This window comes from Prunus avium, chromosome 2 (genome assembly GCF_965620075.1).
Source record: "Prunus avium chromosome 2, drPruAviu1.hap1.1, whole genome shotgun sequence".
Lineage (NCBI taxonomy): Eukaryota > Viridiplantae > Streptophyta > Magnoliopsida > Rosales > Rosaceae > Prunus > Prunus avium.
In genome coordinates, this window is record NC_142285.1 from 33,513,655 (window position 1) to 33,538,673 (window position 25,019).

At 36.7% G+C, this 25,019-nt stretch overlaps 3 protein-coding genes and 1 pseudogene across 3 annotated transcripts; 2 read left to right on the forward strand and 2 right to left on the reverse strand.

Moving 5' to 3' along the window:
* Positions 1-1,511: 1,511 nt before the first annotated feature.
* Positions 1,512-6,437, forward strand: SK32 (shaggy-like protein kinase 32). Its single transcript, XM_021961386.2, has 13 exons — positions 1,512-1,850; positions 2,995-3,261; positions 3,380-3,472; positions 3,715-3,774; positions 3,888-4,160; positions 4,270-4,344; positions 4,660-4,716; positions 4,822-4,962; positions 5,220-5,270; positions 5,357-5,452; positions 5,563-5,646; positions 5,734-5,836; positions 5,924-6,437. The coding sequence occupies exons 1-13, from the start codon at positions 1,788-1,790 to the stop codon at positions 5,983-5,985; spliced, it is 1,425 nt and encodes a 474-aa protein (XP_021817078.1). The 5' UTR covers positions 1,512-1,787; the 3' UTR covers positions 5,986-6,437.
* Positions 6,438-6,579: 142 nt separating this feature from the next.
* LOC110759325 (Tetratricopeptide repeat (TPR)-like superfamily protein) lies at positions 6,580-10,284 on the reverse strand. Its single transcript, XM_088248373.1, has 3 exons — positions 7,602-10,284; positions 7,421-7,499; positions 6,580-6,967 (listed from the first exon to the last, which is right to left on the reverse strand). Exon 1 carries the CDS (start codon positions 10,105-10,107, stop codon positions 7,675-7,677), a length of 2,433 nt encoding a protein of 810 aa, XP_088104499.1. The 5' UTR covers positions 10,108-10,284; the 3' UTR covers positions 6,580-6,967; positions 7,421-7,499; positions 7,602-7,674.
* Positions 10,285-12,678: 2,394 nt separating this feature from the next.
* LOC110759347 (E3 ubiquitin-protein ligase At4g11680) lies at positions 12,679-16,683 on the forward strand. The gene is made up of 5 exons (XM_021961400.2): positions 12,679-13,645; positions 14,363-14,482; positions 14,586-14,718; positions 15,743-15,904; positions 16,287-16,683. Exons 1-5 carry the CDS (start codon positions 13,140-13,142, stop codon positions 16,461-16,463), a joined length of 1,098 nt encoding a protein of 365 aa, XP_021817092.1. The 5' UTR covers positions 12,679-13,139; the 3' UTR covers positions 16,464-16,683.
* Positions 16,684-22,891: 6,208 nt separating this feature from the next.
* LOC110759287 (BON1-associated protein 2 pseudogene) lies at positions 22,892-23,650 on the reverse strand (annotated as a pseudogene).
* Between the last annotated feature and the right edge of the window lie 1,369 nt (positions 23,651-25,019).

Consider the following 25,019-nt stretch of genomic DNA (forward strand, 5'->3'; position numbering starts at 1 on the left):
AGCCAGTGTGTCGATGGTGGGTTAGAAATACTACAAGTTGGGTTTCGGTTGAGAAGTGACCAACCACGATCACATTTTGGCAGAGGGTTGGCACGCCTAAGTTCAATAAGATTTGAATTTTTAAGTCGAAAATGTAGTATATTAATAAGTAACGTGCATGGAGTTTGTAGAAGTATTTACTCGTACACATGAGATTCTAAGTTTGATTTTCACTCCCTCAATATCACTTATATAAATAATAAAAAGCATTGTATTTGTCCTTGGTCTAGCAGTATTTTGGGTCCCGATGTTAGAATTAATAGAATGATATCTCGAGTCATTGTAAAAATTTAGAAAAAACTACAGTTAGAATCAATATAATGATATCTTGAGTCATCATAGAAATTTATAGAAAAACTATAATTATGCTATATTTGCGAAACATGCTGATTGATTAATTTGGACAACTCAAACGCAAATTAAATTTAAGTTAAAACCCTTTAAAATCGATCATGACGAGTTTTAATCAAAGCTAAACTAAATAATTTCTTAAACGAGATCCCGCAATGCAGGATTTGCACACATGCTTTTCGAGAAGCTAATTAACTTGCAAATTAGCTTCGTAAACTTGGAGTAATATAGGATTCGATGATAAAAACTAATTTAGTTTAATCAAGTGCTCACTCATCATTACACCAACAAACACCCCTTCAAACGATCATCATTGTTGTCCACAACATCGTCACTCCCTTTCATGAATCGGTTTGCAACAAAACTACACAATTCCAATGACTCTAGTTTTTGCCCATTGGTTTTTAGGCAATGCCTGTATTTGTAATAAAAAATAAAAAATAACAATTCACAACACCCATTATCCATTTGTCATTTCCTGAAAACATAATTATATATATATGTTTTTTTCAATTCTGCTTGGGGTTCGATTTGTTTTTGGCCACAAAGTGCTTCCAACGAGTTTTGAATCCCTGTCATTGAAGCACCAGGTAGCTCGCCAACTGGAGGTGACAGTTTGCCAACTGTACCACACCTTGTGGTTGTCACATGAAATTTTTAGATTTAACAGCTATATATATTTTTGGTCAGAAATTTCAACATTAAAGAAAATAAAAATAGACCGATTCGTACGGTTTGATGGCCAGCACAATTAATTAACTCCTAAGCAAATAAAATTCAAAGCCCTAAAAACTTGACCGCAGAAACAAACCGTCCAATGACCAGTCAAAAAGCACCCCCACCGAATATTCAGTCCGGGGATATCTTTGTAAATCCACAGGTCCTCTTTACCAGGAAAATCCGCAAATGCTCACCGTTGGATCCCCCATCATATCCCATCAACGGACGGAGTTTCACGTTTGACCAAGGTACGATAAAGAAATGGTGTAAGGCTGGAATGAATGATTTTCTTTGGTCCAAGTTTGACCGAGGATCCAAAAAAAAAAAAAAAAAAAGAGAAAAAGAAAAAAAACAGCTAACAGACAGAGAGATAAATTCTAGAGAGAGAAAAATACAAATACAATTTTAGTGAGAGAAATCCTGAAAAATCTTAAAGAGAGAGAGAGAGCGGGGGAGAGAAAGAGAAAGGGAGGCTGTGGGTTTTCTTCTTTCTTTTCCTTTGATTCTTTTGGGTCTCTGTGGTTTCTGGAATTGAATCAAAGGGAGAGAGAGAAACAGAGAGACGAGGAGGAGGAGGAGGAGAGAGAAAGCTTGGCATTCTTTCTCTCTCTTCTGTGATTTTTCTCATTTTCTGGGAGGAATTTAGGGTTTGGTTGAATCAAATAGAAGAAACGAAGATGAATATGATGCGAAGGCTCAAGAGCATTGCCTCGGGTCGGACCTCTGTTTCATCGGAGCCTGTAAGTGTGATTTATATTTATATTTGTTCATTTATTGTTGGCTTAGAGCGTTAGAGCTTGTTTAGCTAGCTCAGAAAATGGATCAAAAAATGAAGCAAAAAGTTATATGTCGTGATTTATGGAGCTTTGGGTTTCTGATATTTGGAATTTCAGAAGCTGGCATCTGGATATTCAAAATACAGTTGATGATTTTTTTTTGTTTACTGTTATGATTTGGGTTTATCTAGTGGATATTTAAATATATAATTATATTCTTTTGGGGTACATGTATGTATTCATTTTTGTTTATATTTCAGACAGAGATGTTAGATTTTCTTCCACTAGCAAATCTGAGCATTTTGATGATTTTTCTTCCCTATTTTCTGTGCATATTAGAAAAAGTTCGGTTTTTTCGTGTATGGATTTGAAGGACCATATGGTTTTATTAGATTAGTATGTATGTATTATTCCATTTTTATTGGGTGGGGGCTGGGGTGGTAATTATGGGTTTTCAATCGTATTTACACATCTGTCCCGAGCCTAAATGGGATTTTAATTGTTGTGCTGTTACGTTTTATGCGTGGGTAGCTGATCAATGTTGCCCAAGACTAAGTTGTTCCTACTTTTGATTGGTCTAGTATGTTCATGATGCATTGCAATTGCAATTACTTGTGAGCAAAGGAAGTTTTATGTCACTACAGATAATGATGTTTTAAAATGTTAGTTTATGTAACAAGAGCAGCCTTTGTTGGGATTGCTGATACATCAAATGACTGTTTTTGGTTCTTTTATGGTTTACATGCAATGCCAACTTTGTGTGTGAATGTTTAATATGTGTTTTTGTGTATAAAAATACAAGAATATGTGCAATTAGCTCATGACTGGCTTGGTTGTTTACAGCAATGAGTTAAAATGCCATTATGTGTGTGAATGTTAAATATGCGTTTGTGTGTATAAAGTTACAAGAATGTGTGCTACTAGCTCATTACTGGTGTGGTTGTTTACAGCAATGAGTTAAAATGCCATTTTAGATCTATATGTTTGGGTTTCTTTTAATAGGAGATAATGAAGGCTATGTGGGTTATTTTTGTCATTGTTTAAGATATTTTGCACAACCTTTTTATTTGTTGATCATTTATAGCTAAGTTTCATTTTTTATTTCCAGGGCGTTGATTCTATTACAAAGAGAGCAAAGGTCGACCAAGAAACTGAGAAGAAGGCTAATAAACAGTCAAATACTGTTGAGAAAAGTGCCACCAGTCTAGAGCAGCATACGGCTCCAACATCACTGGAAACTGTTGCAAGCACATCTGATGTATCTTCAATAGCTAAGACAGAGGCCAAAGTAGAAAAGTCAAGTTATGATCAGCTTCCCAAAGAAATGAATGAAATGAAAATTAGAGATGAGAAGGCCAACAACCATGATGAAAAGGTAACTTTTGTTGTTAATTCTTTTCATGTAATTTTTTCCTTCAGATATGTGAATATATTATCACTCTGCTAGCAAATATCAGTTACCGAGTAAATGGTTGCAAATTTTCCCTGCGCAGGATATGGAAGAAACTGTTATAAATGGTAATGGAACAGAAACTGGTCATATAATTGCAACAACAGTAGGAGGCCGGAATGGACAACCTAAACAGGTGATTTCATTTATCTGCTTTGTGCTTCTGCATTTCTCAAGTTGTCTCTTAATTTCACTGTCTTGAATAATTAGTAATACCATACTAGAAAGTCTTTATGTTCAATGATTTTTAACTTCTTTGTGTATGATCTCTTTTTCTGCTGGAGCCTTTGGTTGATTTACACTCTATACGTACATGATGTATTATATTTGAGATAAATTGTTCATAATGTTTTAATCAATTTTCTTATTTGGTTACAGACAATTTCATATATGGCAGAGCGTGTAGTTGGCACTGGTTCATTTGGAGTTGTCTTTCAGGTACATTAGATTATTTGGATTTGCTCACTATTTAGGTTTTGTTGGTTCCTTTTCCACTGATACAGATTTCGACGTCAATTTTTTTCCCTCGCTCACTGTACTCTATGCTGCAGGCTAAATGTCTGGAAACAAGTGACGCAGTTGCAATAAAAAAGGTGCTGCAGGATAAAAGATATAAAAATAGAGAACTTCAAATTATGCGTTTACTTGACCATCCTAACGTTGTCCAGTTGAAGCATTGCTTCTTTTCTACTACTGACAAAGACGAGCTGTACCTTAACCTTGTCCTCGAGTATATATCTGAAACTGTTTACCGAGTTTCAAAGCATTATATCAGGATGAACCAACATATTCCCATTATTTATGTGCAGTTGTATACATACCAGGTGATTTTGGAATCCTGCTGCTGATTTTTATTTCCTGCCTTTTGTTTAGTGGTTTGTCTTTTTTGACGCCTATTCTGGATAATAAATTCTGTTGTTTTATCTTTTGTAGATTTGTCGCGCATTAAATTATTTACACCATGTTATTGGTGTGTGTCATCGTGACATTAAGCCACAAAATTTGCTGGTAAGATTTTCTTTTAACTTTTATCAGTTTGATTTTAGTGTTGATCATGTAATGAACCAGAATAAGTTTTCTCATTCACAGCAGTCTGACTTTACTTATATAGATAAAATTGACAACAATTATATTGGGGTTCAACTACCCACTCCACTTTGCATATGATATGAGCACTAAGTTTTGATAGTTTAAATTATTTAAATAAAGACTAAAGCCTGCATGTCAGCCCTTTGATATGTTTACTATGTTTTGTGTTCAAATTGATATGACATTGTATCTTCTGTCATCATACTGAGGTTGAGGTTGTGATGTATATTGCAGGTGAATCCCCACACGCATCAGCTAAAGATATGTGATTTTGGGAGTGCAAAGATGTTGGTATGTTTCGTAGTTTGTGAATCTGGAGGTCACAGTGCTTTGATGATATCTTGGAATTCATGAAGGTCTTGGAACTTATGAATTCTTTTATTTTCTCATTTTTAGGTGCCAGGTGAATCCAACATATCATACATTTGTTCACGATATTATAGGGCTCCAGAACTTATATTTGGGGCTACAGAATATACCACTGCAATTGATATGTGGTCTGTTGGTTGCGTATTTGCTGAGCTTCTTCTTGGACAGGTATGCGTATAGCATGTCAGATTTCTATCTAACTTGTAGGAATTTGGTTACTAAATCGGAAAAAAATGCCACCAAAAAAAAAAAAAAGCACTTTACCAAAAGGTTTGCTTGTGTTGGCGGTTGGGCATGATTTTTATATTATTTATTTATTTGTTATTTTACAGCTGGGAGAATGTGCACCTTGTTGTCTTTCATATTATTTTCTTTCCTTATTTATATTTTCTAGTAAGTCATGGCTATTTTTGGTATCATTGCAGCCACTGTTTCCCGGGGAGAGTGGTGTTGATCAGCTGGTGGAGATTATAAAGGTATGGTAGATGTACCCACTTTTTGCTTGTTATGGTGATTCTTTTGCTATTTGCATTCTGATTTTCTCTTTTGGGTATCATACTAGATTCTTGGGACACCAACCAGAGAAGAAATAAAGTGCATGAATCCGAATTACACTGAGTTTAAGTTCCCTCAGATCAAAGCTCACCCATGGCACAAGGTCTGTTCAATATTTTAATTTTTGAGTATTTATGATCAGCTCTTCATCAATTGGATTATCGGATCTATATTTGTGTCAGCAGAAAATCTTAATGTGCTTTTAATCTTCAGATATTTCACAAGCGAATGCCCCCTGAAGCAGTGGATCTTGTGTCAAGGCTGCTCCAGTACTCACCAAATCTACGTTGCACAGCTGTAAGAAAATAAAATTGCTCTTGATAAATTTTTATTGGAACTTGTGAATGGTAAAAGTATAATACTAAATTCTTTCCTGGTTTGTAGTTGGAGGCATGTGCTCACCCCTTCTTTGATGATTTGAGAGACCCAAATGTAAGCTTGCCCAATGGACGAGCATTACCTCCTTTGTTCGATTTCACGGCTCAAGGTAAGATTTTGCACTATTCTATGGCCTTGTTTTTATTTGCTTTTTTCTGTTAGTTGTTGTGTTAATCTTGACGTCTAACACATGCAGAATTGGCGGGCGCTTCCACTGAACTCCGACATCGTCTAATCCCTGAGCATGCTAGGAATTAATTATTGAAACTGAGGGGGTCACAAATGTACACGATGTAAATGCAGTTTTGATTGCTTGGATGCTCACATGAGCCATGCTGCCTTGCGCACCCAAAGGGTCTGCTGTCTCTTGATCCTTTCAGATCAGTCATGGCAGAACTATGCACCGGAGATGAGTTTCTGGCAGGCTGTTTGTACAAATGGATCTTGCGGGTGGAATTTTCAGGTGGGGGTGGAGTGGGACTGCTTGGCACAGAGATTCCAAGATTAAAATTTTTACAATGTAATGTTGTATGCCTTGACTGTGAAAGATGAGTTCTTCTTACATATATGTTAATCATGTTGTCATATAGTGTTCTATGAATATTGTGGAGACTAACTTAAAATGGGATCATTAGATAAAATTAGGTTCTCATTGTATACTGTTCCCCACTATTTACAGAGAAATTCAAATATTCGAGTTGATTCCCCAATTTCTTCTTTTATCTTTTGCTTTTTCCCTTTTAGTGGCCTTAAGTGAAACAACAGGCAATCCTCTACATTTGAATTATGTGTTCAGTTTACCGTACCACTGATTGCATCCAGACAATAATTTTGTCTAGTTTGGGATGAATTTCGACCAAAGTTAAACATTATCGTGGTTGAATCGAATCTACCATGACAATCAAGAATGCGTTCATGGTCAAAACTGGACTGAAATAATACAGATATTTTAGTGCCAGATTACCTCTATATATTATAGGTCATTGAATTTAGAGTGAAACAAATAAATATTTTTCGTCCCCTACCTGAGTGCACCACAAAAATAGAGATCAACAAAGGCTATTTGCAGCTCTGCAGCTGGGCCGCAACTGATTTTTCTGGGCATTTACCTTCATAGCCTGCTCTTCCAAAATAGCCTGATCTTGCTAGGAAGGTCACATTGGGGTTCTTTAAGCTTTGAGATTAGCAGCCGCCAGTCACTTTCAAGGTACGCGAATTTTGAATCGAACGCCGACATACACTGCCACATAAACACAACTAATGATGTAAGAGGTTTCTGAAGAGGCTTAAATCTCAGATAGACATAGAACTACAAAATGGTTTTTGAATTCGAAAATGTTAAGAGCTCCGCTTTCTGGATGGAATATTACATACAACAAACAATATATTTCCGCACGTTCATAGTCTTATTAGAATATCTGATCCTGTATTTTCAAGAAATCCTGTACTCAAGGTGTAGTGATTCAGAATCCTGATGAGCTGATTTGATGGAGGTAGAAAATGGTTTGCATTATCTAAGACAATTGGATGAGGAGGAGATCTCTTTATGCAGTACATGAGAGTTCGAATTCTCATACATGACTGACGAACATAATTCCCTATAGTATGCAAGCCACACTTGTAGATGCAGAAGTTAGGCGCTTACAGAAAACACATCACATAAGAGTATGAGATGGGAAAGTTCATATATTACCATTTAAATCACTGTTCACTTGACTGTCATAGGTTTGGGGCCTATTGCTTATCCGGGTTTCAGCAGCTTCAAGTTTCATCTGCATCAAACATCTAAGTTTTAGGTTTCTCATCCAGATCTACATAATCCAAAGATATCAAAGAAGGGAAAGAAAAAGAGAGACGGAGTTGATGGTCTCAACCTTTGAAGTGCAACTTGACGGTCTTCAAGAAGAGCACGACAAACCAGCCATTTGATGTTAACTAATGAACCTTCTACCAATAGTCGTCACAAGAACAGTTCCCTTCTTTGAAATGATGAAAACAGTTTGAATCCCTTAGTATAATATGCCGGAGAAAAACCTTTGATATATATTTCATTGCATTATGGCAATCTCCACAAACCCGGAGATTCTTAAAAATTCGGATTGGTGCTCCTGGTGGTGTGGTGAGGAGCCCAAAAGCAACAGCCAACTTCTCACTGTGATACGCTAGGCCAAGCTCCTTACCCTCTTTTTCCATGTCATGAAGTGCGAAATTCATATCTGCGACGTATCCAGCTTCCTTGATCAACATCATGATCTCATCGATTTTGGAATAAATTTCAGCTGTCCTTGAATGGCTTCTATCTTCAGACATAAATGTATGCACTTGGCTGTTCATCTCAATCCAGCTGCATCCAGGCTCCTTAAGAATTCCCTTTGATTTCATCAATCTTCTGATTCTTGCAGCATCTTCCCATCTAGCAGCTGCAGAATACATGTTAGATAACTGAACATAAGGCACAGCATTTAAAGGCTCCATTTTAAATAGGTTTGTTGCTGCCCTCTCTCCCAGTTCTATGTTCCCATGTAATCTGCATGCAGCAAGTAGTGCCTTCCATACAGTTCCATCTGGTTCCACAACCATTTGATTAACTAATGCCTCAGCCTCCTTAAGCTTCCCTGAGCGCCCCAAGAGGTCAATCATACATGCATAGTGCTCAGGACCTGGTTGTATTCCATAAACCCTATTCATCGATTCGAAGTAGTATTGACCTTTTTCCAGAAGACCAGCATGGCTACAAGCAAATAATAAGCCAATAAAAGTAATGAAGTCCGGTTGTGTGCCAGTTGCAATCATTTGATCGTAAAATTTTAGGGACTCCTTTCCTCTACCGTTCTGGGCATAACCAACTATTAAAGCTGTCCAAGTAATCACATTTTGAACTTGCATAGAGTCAAAAACTCTATTGGCGTCTTCTATGCACCCACATTTTGCATACATAGTCACAAATGAATTATCTACTGATAAGGATGCTTTAAGGCCGGACTTAATAAAGTTTGCATGAATTTGCTGGCCAAACTCCAAAACTGTCAGCTCTGCACAGGCAATCAAAACGCTGGCAATTATGAATTGGTCTGGATAGATCCCTGCTGTTCTCATCTCACAGAACAATCTAAGTGCTTTTTCATGAGAGCCATTATGTGCATAGCCGGTTACCAGGGAGGTCCATGAGATAACATCCTTGTCTGACATATTCTTAAACACCTCAAGTGCGCAATCTATATTTCCCTGTTTAGCATACATATCAACAAGAGCGTTGCCCACAAGTTGATAAACCTCAAATCCAGTCTTCACAATCAGGCAATGAATCGCCATTGCATTTTTCATGTCCTTCAGTGCAGCAAGGGAGTTTAGAACAGATGGATAAGTAAAGTGATCAATCTTCAGTTCTCTCGAATGCATTTCTTTAAACAAGGACAAAGCTTCTTCTGTAAACCCTTGCCTTACACACCCAACAATCATGGAGTTCCAAGAAACGACATCGTCAACCTCCATGCTTTTTAGTGCCTTCTTTGCGCTATTATGATCTCCACATTTCACATACATATCAACCAATGCACTTTGGACAAACACATTTGCCCCAAAACCACTATGAACAATGCATCCATGCACCTGAGCCCCGAAACTATTCGCCAAAATTGAGGCAGCAGCTGTCAATATGCTAGGGAATGTAAACTGATTGGATTCAACCCCTTCAGCTCGCATGTCCCGAAAACACTTCATTGCCTTAAAACCATCACCATTTTGAGAGTACCCTGTAAGCATAACAGTCCACAGCACGTGATTTTTTCTGTCTGGCAGAGTCTCAAAGAGATATTCAGCTTCCGAAATGCGCTTGCACTTTGCATACATGTCAACCAGACCCGTGACGACAAAGGCATTAGTGTGAAACTGGGTCTTTATCACATACCCATGAACAAGTTCACCACTTCGGAGCAAAACCAACGTTGAGCACAACCTTAGGACACTGCCCAACGTGTACTGGCTCGGCCTTTGTCCCTCAAGCTGCATTTGCCAAAACAATACAAAAGCTTCACTTTCACACTCATTTCGACAATACCCAGATATGAGTGAAGACCAAGTGATAGAGGTTTTACTTGGGGTCGCATCAAATAGTTGTTTAGCTTCATTTAGCCTTCCTGAATTGGCATAAGCAGCTATCATGGTGTTCCAAGAAAACTCATCCCTACTCGGCATTTTATCGAACAGCTGGCGGGCTTCATCGAGTCGACCAGACTTAGACAAATCATTCAGAAGTAAATTCGCCTGGAAGTTAGACTGGGTTGAATCCACAATGCTGTGGATGAGATGGGCTAACTCTTTGTGCTTGAATTGATTAGCCTTGTGGGAAAAATTCAAAACTCTTGAATTTAATTTGTTCATAGCCAGTTTTAACTTCTCAATGCTTGTGCTTGTCTATTACAGAGGTCATGAAGCTTCCAAATTTCACAAATACAGCTGAGCTCAAGACCATCCCAAGTGTTCAGACAAAAAACCAAGACTATCCCAAGTGACAAATTGCAGAAAGAAATGTTATTTGGATTCTATAAGCATCTCATAAATTATCTTATTGTAGAAGGCCTATTTAAAACAATGGAAGAATATTTATCTGATTTGGCCCAAGAAAACTTAATATGGGCCCATTTGATTCTATATAGTCCATACAAAATTCCAATTTTATGATGTTCTCATGCCAAACAGTATTTTGGAAGAAAAAAAAAGCTGAAGGTTTTGTTTTTCTTCTAAGAGAAACAGGGCTCTTAGGCCATCTCCAACCCAAGGGGCTAAACCCAAAACATCCTAAATTATTGCCCAAAATCTCTCCCAACCCAAGAAAATGAAGGGGCCAAAATTTGGAAAAACTCAAACTTAGACCCAAATACCAGTTCAAGTATTGCCTGGACCCAAAACTTTTCATGGAGCCCACCTACATCTGAAAAAGACCACATGTGAAAAGATTCTAACGTGGGCCCTAGCGCTAGAATTGCTATTGTTTTTGTCTTCTTCTACTAGGCCACGTGTCGCTCTCCTATGTAGTTGCCATCAGCAACATTTGAATAAGTTGCTCCTTTTTTTTTTGGGTATATACATATAACTTAAATCAACGATCTACATTAAATCTAAGCTATTTTAATGGTAAAAAAAAATCCAACGGCTAAAATTTAAATCAAACGGTCAAAATAATATTTTAAATTAATCTAGATAAGATCCAACCCCAAAACTCACTCCAAACTCTATAAATACTCACTCAAAATAATATGTTGTGTGTTTTCTTTTGGAATAAAATTATTTTTGTGGAATTTTAATTTTTTTAGGTCAAATTGTTCAAAAAATTTAATTATGAAGTTATTTAAAAAGATTGAATGAAGAAAAGTTATCCATAAGAAAAAAATTAGACTTAAACTATTCTTAAACAATTTAATAAAGTTGCGAACTTAAAATTTGAGTCCGGAGGGTTTGAAAAAAAAACGATTTGAGTCCGGACAAAACCTAAATAGTTACTTTTTAGAGGGGGAAAATTTGGGTTTAGCCCCTCATGGGTTGGAGAAGGCCTTAGAGCATTTCCATTGGGAGGCCCAAACTAGGGTAAGAGGCACCTAAGGCCTCCAAATGTGTTTCCAGTGCCCAAGTCTTGCTAGGCCAAGAGTTGGGCTCTATCAACATGGACAAGCCCAAAGAAAAGACTTGTTTGGACTATTGCCTGGACAAGCTTATGTCATTGTGATGTCAACATTCAATTCAAATAACAAAAAAAATTGAATAAAAAAAGGGAAAAAGGACCAAAAATTTCAGTTTTTACTTTTATTTTTTATAAATACCTAGTCATATTCTTCACTACCCACACCAAAACTGTATATAAATTCGTCTCCTCATATCTCATATGAATAATAGTTGCTCTTGGGTTGTCAAGACAATGAGTGGAAAACCAACAAAAAAAATTGTTAGGGCAGATACTAGTTATGTGAATAGTAAAAGTCATTGTCTACCATTGACTTTGTCATAGCAAATGGATGGAAATGCTCTTAAAGTAGGGAATGGTTTTTATTTTATTTAAATAATAATAATAATATTATTATTATTTTGAAATAAAATAATTATATAAATAAATAATGTTTTACAATGTTTTAACTCAGCAAAGTAAATTTATAAGAATATGAAAATGGACTTTTTAAAATATTATATATTTTTTTTCCGTTTTATTTTATAAAAACAGTGTTCAGAACAGATGAGCACTGATGATAATGTAGCGCCAGCGAATCGAAAACATTCGGCGGCAACTTTGCATCGGATACGTGGCGGGAGCCCAGCAGAAGGAGCCAGTGGGCGCGCGGGTGGGTGTTGTACATCTTTATCCCAACTGAAGCTTTCAGCTTTCAAAAGCATTCGGAAATTTTCTTCCGACAAATACATCATCATCCACTCTCATTTCACACATCCTCCACAATCGCTAGTGTTTCCACTTTCCGACATAAACTATGTTCCCAACATCCCCTTTGTTTCTATGAGTTCATCAAGCAAAAACAGAAACTAATCAGAATCGAACTCTAGATGTAACATAATTATGACATATTTTTTCATATGTATTTATCATTTGAGTATACCTTAAACACTTCAAATATAAGATAAACTCAGTGATAATGAAACCTGAAGGTAGTCGAAAATTCGAATATACTAAGCTTGAACTGTTATTAACTAATTTTTAGTCTGAGGATACTTCTCATTTTAATATTGTAAGAGGTCTAAAATTCGATTTCGGCTCTCTGTTAATTTTTTTAAAAGAAGTTTACCTATTGTTTGTAATGAATACAATGGTGAGTCCTAATTTCTTTGTTTCCCCAAATAACATTGTATAAAATCTTATTTACCAGAAAAAATATTGCTTTGGGAATTTGAATTCAATTTCAAACACACAAAGCCAAACAAGTAGAAGCACAATTGCAATTTCCCATGTGAAAAGTGAGAAATTTGAATCAAACCGTAAAGTACACATACTCTTTCTTCTGGTGAAAATGAAGTTCACCGACTTCAAATTCAAAATACCAAGAAAAAAACAAAAGCAGTTTAGTCCCAAACCAAACTTCCCATCAAATCACTGAAAAATCCCAAACCCAAAATTCAGAAAAGCTCCCACTCTACACCAGCTCACTCACCTTTCAAATCTTCTCTCTCATCCCAAATGTTTCAATTTAAACCTTCAAAAGTTTCTATTCATCCCCCAATTTGATTTCCAAAAACCCCATTTTAGCTCCAAAATGCTTCATCTTCATCTTCAACCTTCAAATCTCTGTTTCAAGTGAATCACAGCAACCCACACAAATTCCACTCTGATCATTCGAAAGTCACAAACCCAAAATCCAAATACAACACGATTCCCAGAAAATCGAACCCAATTCAAAAGAATTTTCTAGTAGGCCATGGACACTTCACCACTCCTCGGCTATTCAATGGCCGATGACCTCCTCCGAAGCCGGCGGCTCGTGCGCCATACCCCGCCACCATTGCGCGGCGCGGCGCGGCTCCTTCGACGAGCCAGCGGGCGCCGAATGAGGCTTCGTGAGCCCTCGTTTCGGGTCCGAGAGAACGCGGCGGAGGAGCTGGAAGAGCGCCAGAGCTACTGGGCTTACTCGAAGCCCGTCATAGTTCTGGACCTGCTGTGGAACTTGGCTTTTGTGTGTGTTGGGTTCACTGTGATGGGGTTGAGCATGGAGGAGAAGCCTGTGGTGCCTTTGAGGATTTGGGTTGTTGGGTATATTTTGCAGTGTGTTGTTCATGTTGGGTGTGTGGTTGTGGAGTATAGGAGGAGACGTGAGGTGGGTTTTGGTGAGGTAGGTTGGGGAAGTGGTGGGAGTGGCAGTTTGGGGTCTGGAAGTGATGTTGAAGATTATGGGAGTGAGCAGGGTATGGCTGATGATGAGACAAGGTAGAGTTTTTTGCTTTTGTTTTTAGGCTCCTTGTGCAATTATGCGTATTATTCTCGATTGTTTTTAGGACTTAGGAATATAAATTCATATATGTTAATAGTATAAATGTGTGGATATTGATTTAAATGTTGCATTTCTGGAAAAAGGAAATCTTGCCTGTATATTCAATTGGTTTGTAAGTATGTATTTATGTTTAGTTTGCGTATATGTTATATAGAATGGTGGATATGAATATTTTTGTCTGTGGTTCTAGTAAAAGTGACATAAAAAACATGGTTTCTAAAGCTCAGTGTAAGTAAGCGTTTTTTGTATTCTGGAATCGGTATGCTGTTCATCTATTGTTGCACATTTGTCAAGCTTTGAAATTTTTATTTCTCAGTGTAATTCTTTTCCTTTTTTAGATATGTAAAAATGAGCAGGACAGACCTACTATTATTTAAGTTCCGTCCGTTTGTGGTTAATTTGAAGTGGGATGAATCTAGATGGTGATGTTTAATGGAAATGGGGCCTCATTGATTGAATCCCCACATGGGATTTTACCCTTTTTTCACATCATATATGTAATGCAAAATTTAAAATGCAATAAGTTGGTTAATGTTAGTTATGGTTGCCATTTGTTTTGAATGTGATTATCTTTACATGTGGCTAATCTTTGTGTGGCTGTATGCCATGAAAGTACATATAACTATGCTTTTTTTTTTTTTTTACTGCAACAGTGTCACAAAGCATCTGGAGTCAGCCAATACCATGTTTTCATTTATTTGGTGGGTCATTGGATTCTACTGGGTGACTGATGGTGGCCAGACTTTGCTATGTGATTCATCCCATCTATACTGGTTAGGATTGAATAGAGTTTATTCTTAAGTGGTTTCTTCTGAGTGATTGACTTGAATGTGTGTGTGTGTGTTTTAACTACTTACGTGCGGTTCTATTTTGCAGGCTTTGTGTTACATTTCTAGCTTTTGATATGCTCTTCGTCGTTATATGTGTTGCCGTTGCATGTCTTGTTGGAATTGCCGTCTGCTGCTGTCTGCCATGCATAATTGCAATCTTATATGCTGTAACAGATCAGGTAGACAACCACAAGGAATGTATGCAATATTTAGTGTTATTTTGTAGAAAGAGTTAACTTGATATAGCATATTTAGGAATAATAGGCAAGTTAATAATCTCTTGATACGTGCACATGAAGCTGAAATTATGGCAATATATGAATAAGAAACCGTGATAAGTGGCAATAGGCTAATAGCTTGTTGTTCATAGTTGTGTTTTGCATGTTATGATTTCTTATATTGTTATACAAAGTGTGATACACGTGCAAACTTTTACTGGCTCATTTTATCTCATGCTGAAATTTATAATGGATTCTAAAAACCTTTTGTACTGTCTCACCCCTCTCATCTCTCCTCCCTTTCCTTAAGTAATTGGCACCAGCCTGAGTCCCTCGAATCAAAAGAGATCAATTCTGTATCAAATAGTCATTTTTGTTTTGCATGTTGATTCTGAAGGAAGAGCCTAACTTTCACAATATTTGTGCATCGTTATTGTTAGTAAATGTATATTGCTGAAGAGCTCTCTTAAGCTGTTGGCAATTTGAGTTCTTTCTTAGAATTTTATGGGCGACCATATGAAAACTCCTCTTAGAGTTTCTTAAAATATTGAATTTTTCTGGTGCATTTTTCTGTTGGATTTTGGATAGAAGAGTATTATATAGTTAAATTTTCTTTGATTGAAAAGAAACATGAAAACACCATGACTGATTTACCAGTTGCTGACATTGTTGGCCTGAAGATTATGCCAAAGTTCTAGATTTATACGTGCCACCGTAATTCAGGGTGGCCCATTCCATGTGACAGTTGCGATTGAAGAATCGATCCTTTCCATTCACTATACGAACAGAGAGGATCCATATGAATTGAGAGGATCCTTTACCTTGCATGACGTAGTAGGTTATGAAAGGGGAAAAGAATGAAAGAATTGTTTGGCTTCTTGTTTTAATTTGGTTATCTTGCACTTATGAAATAATTCCTTTCTATTCAATCATATATGTCAATATATGACTTACCTGCCTTCATATCACTTCTGCATGAAAACAGGAGGGGGCAACAGAGGAAGAAATTGATAGATTACCGAAGTTCAAATTTCGCAGGACAGGTAATTTTGAGAAACTTAACGGTGAGGCCCAAGCTTCTGAAGGATTAATGACCGAATGTAACACTCATGCACCAACTGAGCATGTTATTTCCCAGGATGATGCTGTAAGTTTCCATGTGCCTTTCAATATGGTCCTATCCCTTTCCTAGCTGCTTTATACTTGTATAATGTTGTGTATTTTTGGCAGCTCAAGTACCGTAGCTTTTGATCTTTTGTTTTTTGTCAGCGTTCCTTCCCTTACAACCCCCTTTCGTTTTCCAAGTTCTTTTATGAAAACCAAGGTCTGATATGAATCCTAAGATTAGGTGGTTTGGAGTTCTTAGATTTCCCAATATTCATATCATTTGAAAGTCGTAGGATGAAACCATACAATCTTTTGTCTGTATATCTAGTATGTGCGCAAGTGCTGGTTTTGCAATACATTACTGCGAAGAAGCCTTCTCACAGACTGCCCGTATCACATGAATTTTTTTTGATAAATTGCAGGAATGTTGCATCTGTCTTTCTGTCTACGACAATGGAGCAGAATTACGCGGACTTCCTTGCCATCATCATTTTCACTGCAGCTGCATAGACAAATGGTTATACATCAATGCTACCTGCCCTCTGTGCAAGTTCAACATTTTAAAGCCTAGTAACCAAATTGGTACCAGCGTAGTGTAGAAGGGATCAAATTTCTCTCTGATCATGGCATGCTGTTCATCAGCAAATGAAAATCTTCAGTGGTGCTGCAAGTGTATCTCTATTTTAATATTTTTCTTTTTATTCGGTGTTAATATATCCGTTAACATATATATGTATATGTATATGCTAATGTAAACCAACTTCTTGTAATGCTGAAAAACAAAAATATAGTAGATGGTTACAATGGTCATTACGTGAAGGATTGAGATTCTTGGCGACCAATTTCAAGTTTCATCTGGTACAAGGCATAAAATCAAATGGTTTAGCAGAATGGGTAATAGGAGACATAAATTTTGACGAAGAGTTGTATTAAATATAGTGCCGCATAAAAAATAACCTGCACAATGCCAAGAATGAAGATGTAAAGGCAAAATTGGAACCATGGCCAGAGATTCAGTTGCTTTCAAACGACCCAAAACAAAACTAGTAAATATATAAACTAAAGGTGCACGCCTCACATGTCCCAGGACTAGTATTGACTCAAAATGGGGCCGAACCGGACCGTGCCCACCCCTAAGTATTGACAGCACAATTGATGCAAACTTTCCCATCTTGAAATCCTACTTCTGAAGTTGTACTATCATCTTCCGCATTCAACTCTGATTCAGGTGGTGATATCAAAGGGGCAAGATTATCCAATTCATCATACCCTTGTTGAGCAACACCAACCTGCCAACTCCAAAGAGCTGAAATCCTAAGCTACTTAAAGCATGGAGTAGAATATTTTCTACTGTAGGATAATGGAACTTAATCTGGCAAAAAAATGAATCAAAGAAAATAAGCTCTGCCAGGTAAGAACCTTCTCTGAAGTGAAGACCCTCGTACATCATCTATGCCTGACACTACGGTAGCAGATCCTCTTACCTGGCGCCATATACAACCTTCTTGTAATTGTTCTACAAGCTCAGTATCCACAGGGATATCTACACTTAACTGTATGCTAACTCTACCTGTATATCTACATTTAACTGTATCCACAGGAATTTACCACGCTTATATAAAGTTGAAATAAGGCATGGCTTCATTCACCACTCATACCTTAGGGTTTCACATGGTAAATTAATTTCAAAATAATCCATCTCCAAGGTACCACTCATAAGCACTAAAATTTCATTCCTAATGACTTAGAAGTTCACTCAAATGGAATACAACTTAAAAGTTAAAGACAAGTGACCACGGATGAAGGGTTTGTTCTACCTTCGGTTTATAATGAAGAGATGATCGTCAATGGATTTGATCAGATGCCAAGGAAACATTAGTGATTGTCAATCAAATTCTTCAGACCTTGTATCAGCATTACTTCTCAAACCTAGACTGAGCATGATCCAAGTCCAAAATCGACTACTCTTCTTTTTAGTATCGCCCACTGGATAGGGTTTCTAAAACCCGCCTCCCCATATCAGCTTTCCTGATGGCATGATTCTTAGTAGATAGAGACCCACACACGTAAACTGGCAAGTTACAAATCTAAGCAAAATAGCCCCAGCATCATAATCACATATCACAACTTACAAGTCAATGCATACCTCTGAATCAACAAAATATAGGCAATCCTCATCGGCAATATAAAATGAGGCTGCAGGGCGCGCCAACTTCGCGGATTCAAAATCCATCCTCGAAACCTGGCCTGAAATCGATTACTCTTCTGTCGACAATAACTAGTTGGCCTCAATCAGGCCTGAAATCGTCATTTCCAGTATTTAAAGTGTATAGCCGCGCGGCTATACTATTAAAATATTCCAATATATTTAAAGAGTATAGCTGTATATTTAAAACGTATAGCCGCGCGGCTATACTGTTTAAATATTTTTGAATATTTTAATAGTATAGCCGTAAATATTTTAATAGTACATCCGCGGGGCTATACTCTTTAAATATATTGGAATATTTTAATAGTATAGCCGCGCGGCTATACTATTTAAATATTACCACCTCTGAATATTATGAGTTAAGTAATTTTAAAATAATGCACCTATTTTATTTATTTTTATTTATTTATTTATAAAAGTAATGTACTTAATTTTTATTTTTTTTCAGTTTTTTCATTTAATAAATATGCGTTGTGGAGAAAATCATAGGAGACGAGCAGATCGCAAGAGAATAGCCAAGGGACAGACAGGGGACATCTCAATTGGGCACGGATGTTATGAGGTATAAACATAAAATTGATCGCAGACAAGGAGGGAGACAATGGACCCGAAGCCGACAATCACGCTCCTTTTCTTAATCTCTCCGCCACCGTCATCACAGCCCAAGGATACGTCCGGCCTCCGCCTCGCAAAGCCCTCCATTTCCCATGGAACCCGAAACCCTCTTCTCATCCCACCAGCAGGTAACTTAATCATCTTCTCACTCTTTTTTTTCCATCACTTTCCGAGTATTTTCTCAGGAAAAAGCTGATTAATTGGTTCTAACTCCATTTCTTATGAAACCATAAAAAATTTGCTCCTTTTAAAGTTGGTTCTGTTTGTCTTGCCAGAAAATACTTTCCTTTCTGTCTCTCCCTCTCTTTTAAATTTTGTTGTACGGAATAATGGGGCATGTGAACAAGCTTGTTTTGCAGAAAAAATAAAATACAAGTTCCGAAAGTTTGTTCTTATTTACACTCTACGTATAATGCTAGTGTAAGGTTAACAGAGCATGGCTGGAAATTGATCAAAATGGAGATGGTGGCTCAAACAAACATACTTCAGATGAAAATTTGCGAGGTCCATCATAATTTGGATGTATAACTTCTGTGTTAAAAAAGCAAAACTATCGTAGGCTTCCTACTCAAGTATGTGTAATTTTTTTGCTTTTGATAAGAACAAATCCTTAATTGTTGGAAATGATCAATCGTTGCGCATCGGACTGAAAGTTAGATTTCTGGATGTTATGACTGCATAGTGAACATGATTATCATTATTTGTGACATAATCTGTATTGGTTTGTACCTGGGGAAAGTATCTTTTAAGTTTGGCTTTTTATCACAAATGGTCCTTCACGTTTATGAAATTATCACGAATGGTCCTTGAGGTTTTTTTGTGACACTAATAGTCCCTAACGTTTAGGTTTTTTATCACAAATGGTCCCTGCCGTTAAAACATTCTGTTAAGTGTGACGTGGATGATAAGTGGAGCCCACCTGTCCAATTACATTGTGACATATGGATTAAAAAAATAATTAAATAAATTTTTAATGAAAATTCCTTTTATTTTTCTGCAATTTTTCATCCCGCTTTCTTACTCCGTCTCTCTCTCCTGCAGAAAAAAAAAAATAAATATGGAATTTTCATTAAAAAATTAAAAAATTATTTTTTATCCACATGTCACAATGTAATTGGACAGGTGGGCTTCACTTATTTTTCACGTCACACTTAACAGAATTTATAACGGCAGGGACCATTTGTGATAAAAAGCCCAAACGTTAAGGACTATTAGTGTCACAAAAAAACCTCAAGGACCATTCGTGATAATTTCGTAAATGTGAAGGACCATTTGTGATAAAAAGCCTTTAAGTTTTAAGGCATGTAGCATTTTGTTAATATATTCTCTTTATTGCCCCCAGTACATGAAGTTCTTCAGGTTTTATCATTAATTGTGACATAACATATGAAGTATTGCCACCAATACTTCTTTCAACCCCTTCACCATCTCACATAAACTAACAGGCATCAAGGAAACTTGTGTAAATTTTGTTTCATGGGTTACAATTTCTTATCTGTACTTGCAGTTTCTTGCTATCATTAGTTACAATTCTAATTACATCAACCTCTCACTAACATAGCATGCTCATTAGTAACTGTCTCAACCAACCTAATTGACTAGTTTCTAATCTATACGTGCAGTTTAGATTGAAGGCTTTGATTGGTGATGCCCTTCAGGAAATAACCATCTGCCCCTGCTGCGAGGAAGCTTGGCAATGCAAAAATCTCACTGGTCCAGGCCAACTTGAAGATTGAACCTCTATAACCAAGAATATTTCTCAAGTATGATACTACCTGTAGGTATTCATATTGTATATTAGGACAAGCCAAAAAATATCTAAATAAATATATAGCAAATGAAATTTGTAAAATTCTAACCTCCTGTCCATCATTAACATCTTCCAAGTCATCTTAAATGAGAATCGCTTGAAAAAAATTAACCCCATGCATTTGTATTCTAGCCAAAGCCGGCTGCCGACTCTAGTCAATGACAACTCTTGAGACATTAATCCTTCCATTGAATTGCTCAAAGAAGTCTGTCCGTATGGTATTATTGGTCTCAATGTGGGATACTTGGTCGCGGTCCACAAGTTTTTAAATTTTAAAAAAAATTTCTAAGTTTTATAATAGTTTCCTTTAATTTTTTATTTTTTATTAATATTTTAATTCATATGGACAATTTTATCCTTCAATTTAATGGCAAAATTGACAAACTTTGATGGTAGGACCAATTTGATACAAAATAAAGAGTTTAAGGATGGTTCAAATGAAAATTTTAGTTGATGGAGCAAAATGATATTGGAGCAATAGTTGGGGGACCATTTCAGTCATTAACCCTAACTATTTAAAAGCATAAATATTACGTTGGGCTTTTAGGATATTTGTGAGAAAGAGTTATTTATATGGATTATGAGGGGTAGGGGAATTGGAAGGAGAGGCAGATGGTCATATTTCAATGACTACAGTGTCCTAGGGAAAAAGTGAAGGTTCTCCCACAACTTTCATGGTTAAAATATGCCATCACATCGCATTAGGAATGCGTGTTGGTTTTCTCAAATCTCCTTGAGAAAGAGAGAAAAAGAAGGTGGACAATTCTACGCCAATTTACAAGATTAGACCACAGAAGATTTGTATTGACTGGTTTGCCGTAGTGTTTACTACAATACAATGTTGGACTATTACTTCTAATTCATTTGCGTAGAGGTGGATTTAGGAATTTTCATTCTAGGGGTCAATCTTTTCTTAGTCCTTGAGTAAAACTAAAACTAAAACAAGACTCAAAACAATCTTTCCAAACATTTTCATGCACTTGTGAGTATTTATAGTTGGGTGATTAGCACATTAATTTGTGTCGTTACAATTAAAAGAAAAGAATCATGATTTTTTTCTCCCCTTGTTTCCTTTCCGCTCCATATTTTCCAGCTTTCCACCTCGAGCTACACACCCATATTTTCTGGTTTTCTATCTCGACCCACTTTATTAAACGAGTTATAATGGGCATCTTCTGCTCCGAAATTGCTAGAGCAAACTATGTAGAGCTGGTGCAGATCCTACAAGCAAGGCTAAGTATTGGCTAAGTATGAAAAATAGTTTTTCGGAATAATCATTTTCTCAAGATAATTTTTGGCTGCTTTTATTCCTTACACATCAAATAAGAAAACTTGATTTGAAGGGATTTTAGTATGACGTATATATTGACTTAATGAGCCATCATTTTTAGCATAAATCGTATTTTGTACTAAAACCGATTTTTCATATTTTGATTGGGTGAGAATATGATTTTCTAGTATTTTTATTTGAATCCAAATGGGGGGTACTTCCTTATTTACATTGTAAAATTAAGTAAATTGAGTAATATAAAAATAAATGAAAGTAAAAGTACAAAGAAATTTACTTTCTATATACATTCCCCCTCTGTTTGAATGAGAGAATTTTGTTAAAATCCCATTCACCCCTTTGTTTTATTGGGCAGCAGAAGAGATTTTTTTTCAAAAAAAAAAAGAAAATCTGAGCCAAAACGACTTCTTTTTGGCCAGGTTTAAAAAAAAAAAAAAACTTAAGTGGAACGACGTCATTTTGGCGTCAGAAAAAAAAAAACAAAACAGCGATTGGCACTGAGCACTGCGTGCGCGCAGCAAGGTTCTCTCCTCTGGCTGTGGGCTGTGGGCTGTGGCTGCTTCCTCTTTGAGGCATTTTATCAAACACCTTCTGGGCAATTTGCAGGGGTCAAGTTCTCGAACTCCTATGGTGGATTTTGGGTTTGCAGAAATTCAAATTTGAGACATCTTCTGATAACTTAGAATAGTTTAAAGCTACATAGATAAATAAAAACTATACTTTCAGATGAAAGTGATTGATAGGTCATAGAACATGGTCTTCCTTGATTGGTGATGTGCCCATGGTGAGCAAGCTCTGTGGGCTGGTTAAAGCCGGCGGGAGTAGATGATAGTTTTCAATGTAGCTCTGGTTTTTCACTTAGGTTAGGCAAAACATCTCTTTCACATAATTAAAAGAGATTCAAAGTTTGAATATTCTTTCATTAAAAACAAAAGGAAATTACATGATACATGTGCAAAATAAATGTGGTAAAGAATTCCACAATTTCTCATTCGGCTAATTAAATTTTAGTCTTGCCGATGAAGAATGTCAATTCACCGAACAATACAAAGATTAGTATGAATGTCATTCAACCCATAATATAAAAATTGGTTAAGCACGAGTATAACACCAAAAATCAAATCAGGTAATGTAACAATGAATAAAATTGTTGCATAAAATGTCAAGAACATTGTGAGTTTGTAGTTGGACAAAGTTTACTCCAATATGTACGGACAATAATTTGTGATTTGTGACAAATAGACCAATCTTTTTCTTCAATAACTTTTCGGATACGGCCCGCACCAAACCGGAATTCCCGTCGGCACGCCACCGCAGCCAAAGCTGCTATCTCCCATCGGAAATCCCATGCTCGAAAGAGACGACGTCGTAGCACACGCTTTCAACTCCGGCACCTTCATCCTCACCGAAATATTCACAATCCCGTTCCTCTCTCCCCTGTGGTTTCTCAGTCTGTAACTCAAAAAATGCAGGTAGCCCTCAGGCACAAACCCGCCCACGAAATCCGACACCGGAATCTTCGCCGTTCCGATGGTCCTGACGCCGTATGAAGTCTTGCATTGAACCTCCACCGTCAAGGACCTCGCCTGCATTGGCAAGTCTAGCACAAGCTTCTCGTTCCACTTGGGGTAGGCGCCGCCTTCGGTGTCCATGTCCGTGGTGCGAAATTGGCCGTCATTCTCGGCGCGGACGGTCGCAGAGGCGTTTTTCTTGATGGGTTTTCGATCTAATTGCAAGTTCTCGGCGGATATGACCGTGATTTCTAGCGTCCGGGACGTTGCTGCCATGGTTATGAAAAGTGCACGTTAGGTGTTTGATGAATTGCTTGTGTTAATGGTCATTGTGATGAGAAATAGTGTAGTGGGGGAATGCTTTTATAAGGGTGTTTGGAGGAAGGTTGTGAGGAAAGGAGAGTGAAACAGGGACGTGGTTTCTGAGTTTCTTAAAATTCCAAATTTGGACTCAAACAAAGACGCGCCCAAACAAAGACGCGCCTAATTCTTTTATTTTTATTTTTCTGGGTAAATTTCATTTTATTGCTTGGAAGTTTTCTAAAATTTTGACTTTGCAACCTAAACTTTTTTCTTATCAACTTCGTACATAAAGTTTAATTTCCTTTTATTTTCATACCAACAGTCAATCAGCCGTCAAAAACTCTGTTAACTCATGACGTGGTAAATGACGTGGCAATAAAGAGACCCACAAATTATTTTAAAATAATAAATACATTTATAAAACATGATAAATATTTATAAAAAAATTTAAAATTGAAAAAAAAAACTCTCTCCATCTCTTTCTCTATCATTCCCCCTCTCTCAATTACCAAAACATCAATTGAAAAGCATTGAAAAAAAACCTAACCAACCCCCTCCTACCCTACCTCCCTGACCCAGATAGAACCACCCTCCCCTAGATCCTTGGCCAAGAGAAGAAAGAGAGTTTAAAAAAAAATTATTTTCAATTTTCAGGTTTTTTTTTCAAAATTTTAATTGTTAATCTATCGTTTTAATTTTTTTAAAAATATTTTTAAATATTTTTTTTATCAACTGACGTGACACAATATGTCTGCTTTTTAGTGGGCCATTGATTGCCACATCATCATTTAACGAATAACTTAACAGTTTGACTAACAGATGTATGAAAGTGGTAAAAAAAATCAAATGTTGGGTACAAAGGTGATACGAAAAAAACTTTAGGTAGCAAAGTCAGAATTTTGGGCAACTTCCGGCATAGTCTAAAATATCGAGGATATTATTGTTTTTTCAGGTCACAGATATTTCGGAATGTATCCACACACATATCGTATAAATATCAATAATATCGGAAAATATTGATGTCGATAATTTCGCTCACACTTTAGCAATATTTTGTCAAAATATCGTTATAATATTGAAAATATCGATGGAATGGAAAAAAAGGGGAAAAAAAACACAAAGCACACATACAAAGGGGATTTGAACCCCTGCCATTTCACTCCTCCAACGCCTTAACCACCATGTTGCTTATGTTTTTGTGATAATACCGTAATATGCAAAGGGAAACTCTATGTGGTACTAAGTCTCTCATATATCTTACCATGCAATGTATACAGTGTAAAATATTGTACAAAATCATTGTATATAAATGATTATGGTGTGGTTAATCTTCTTTCATTAATTACTACATATTTTCTACACTCATAGTGTTTGTCAGCTCGCTATATAATCAACTTAAATAAGTTAAACCCATCATGC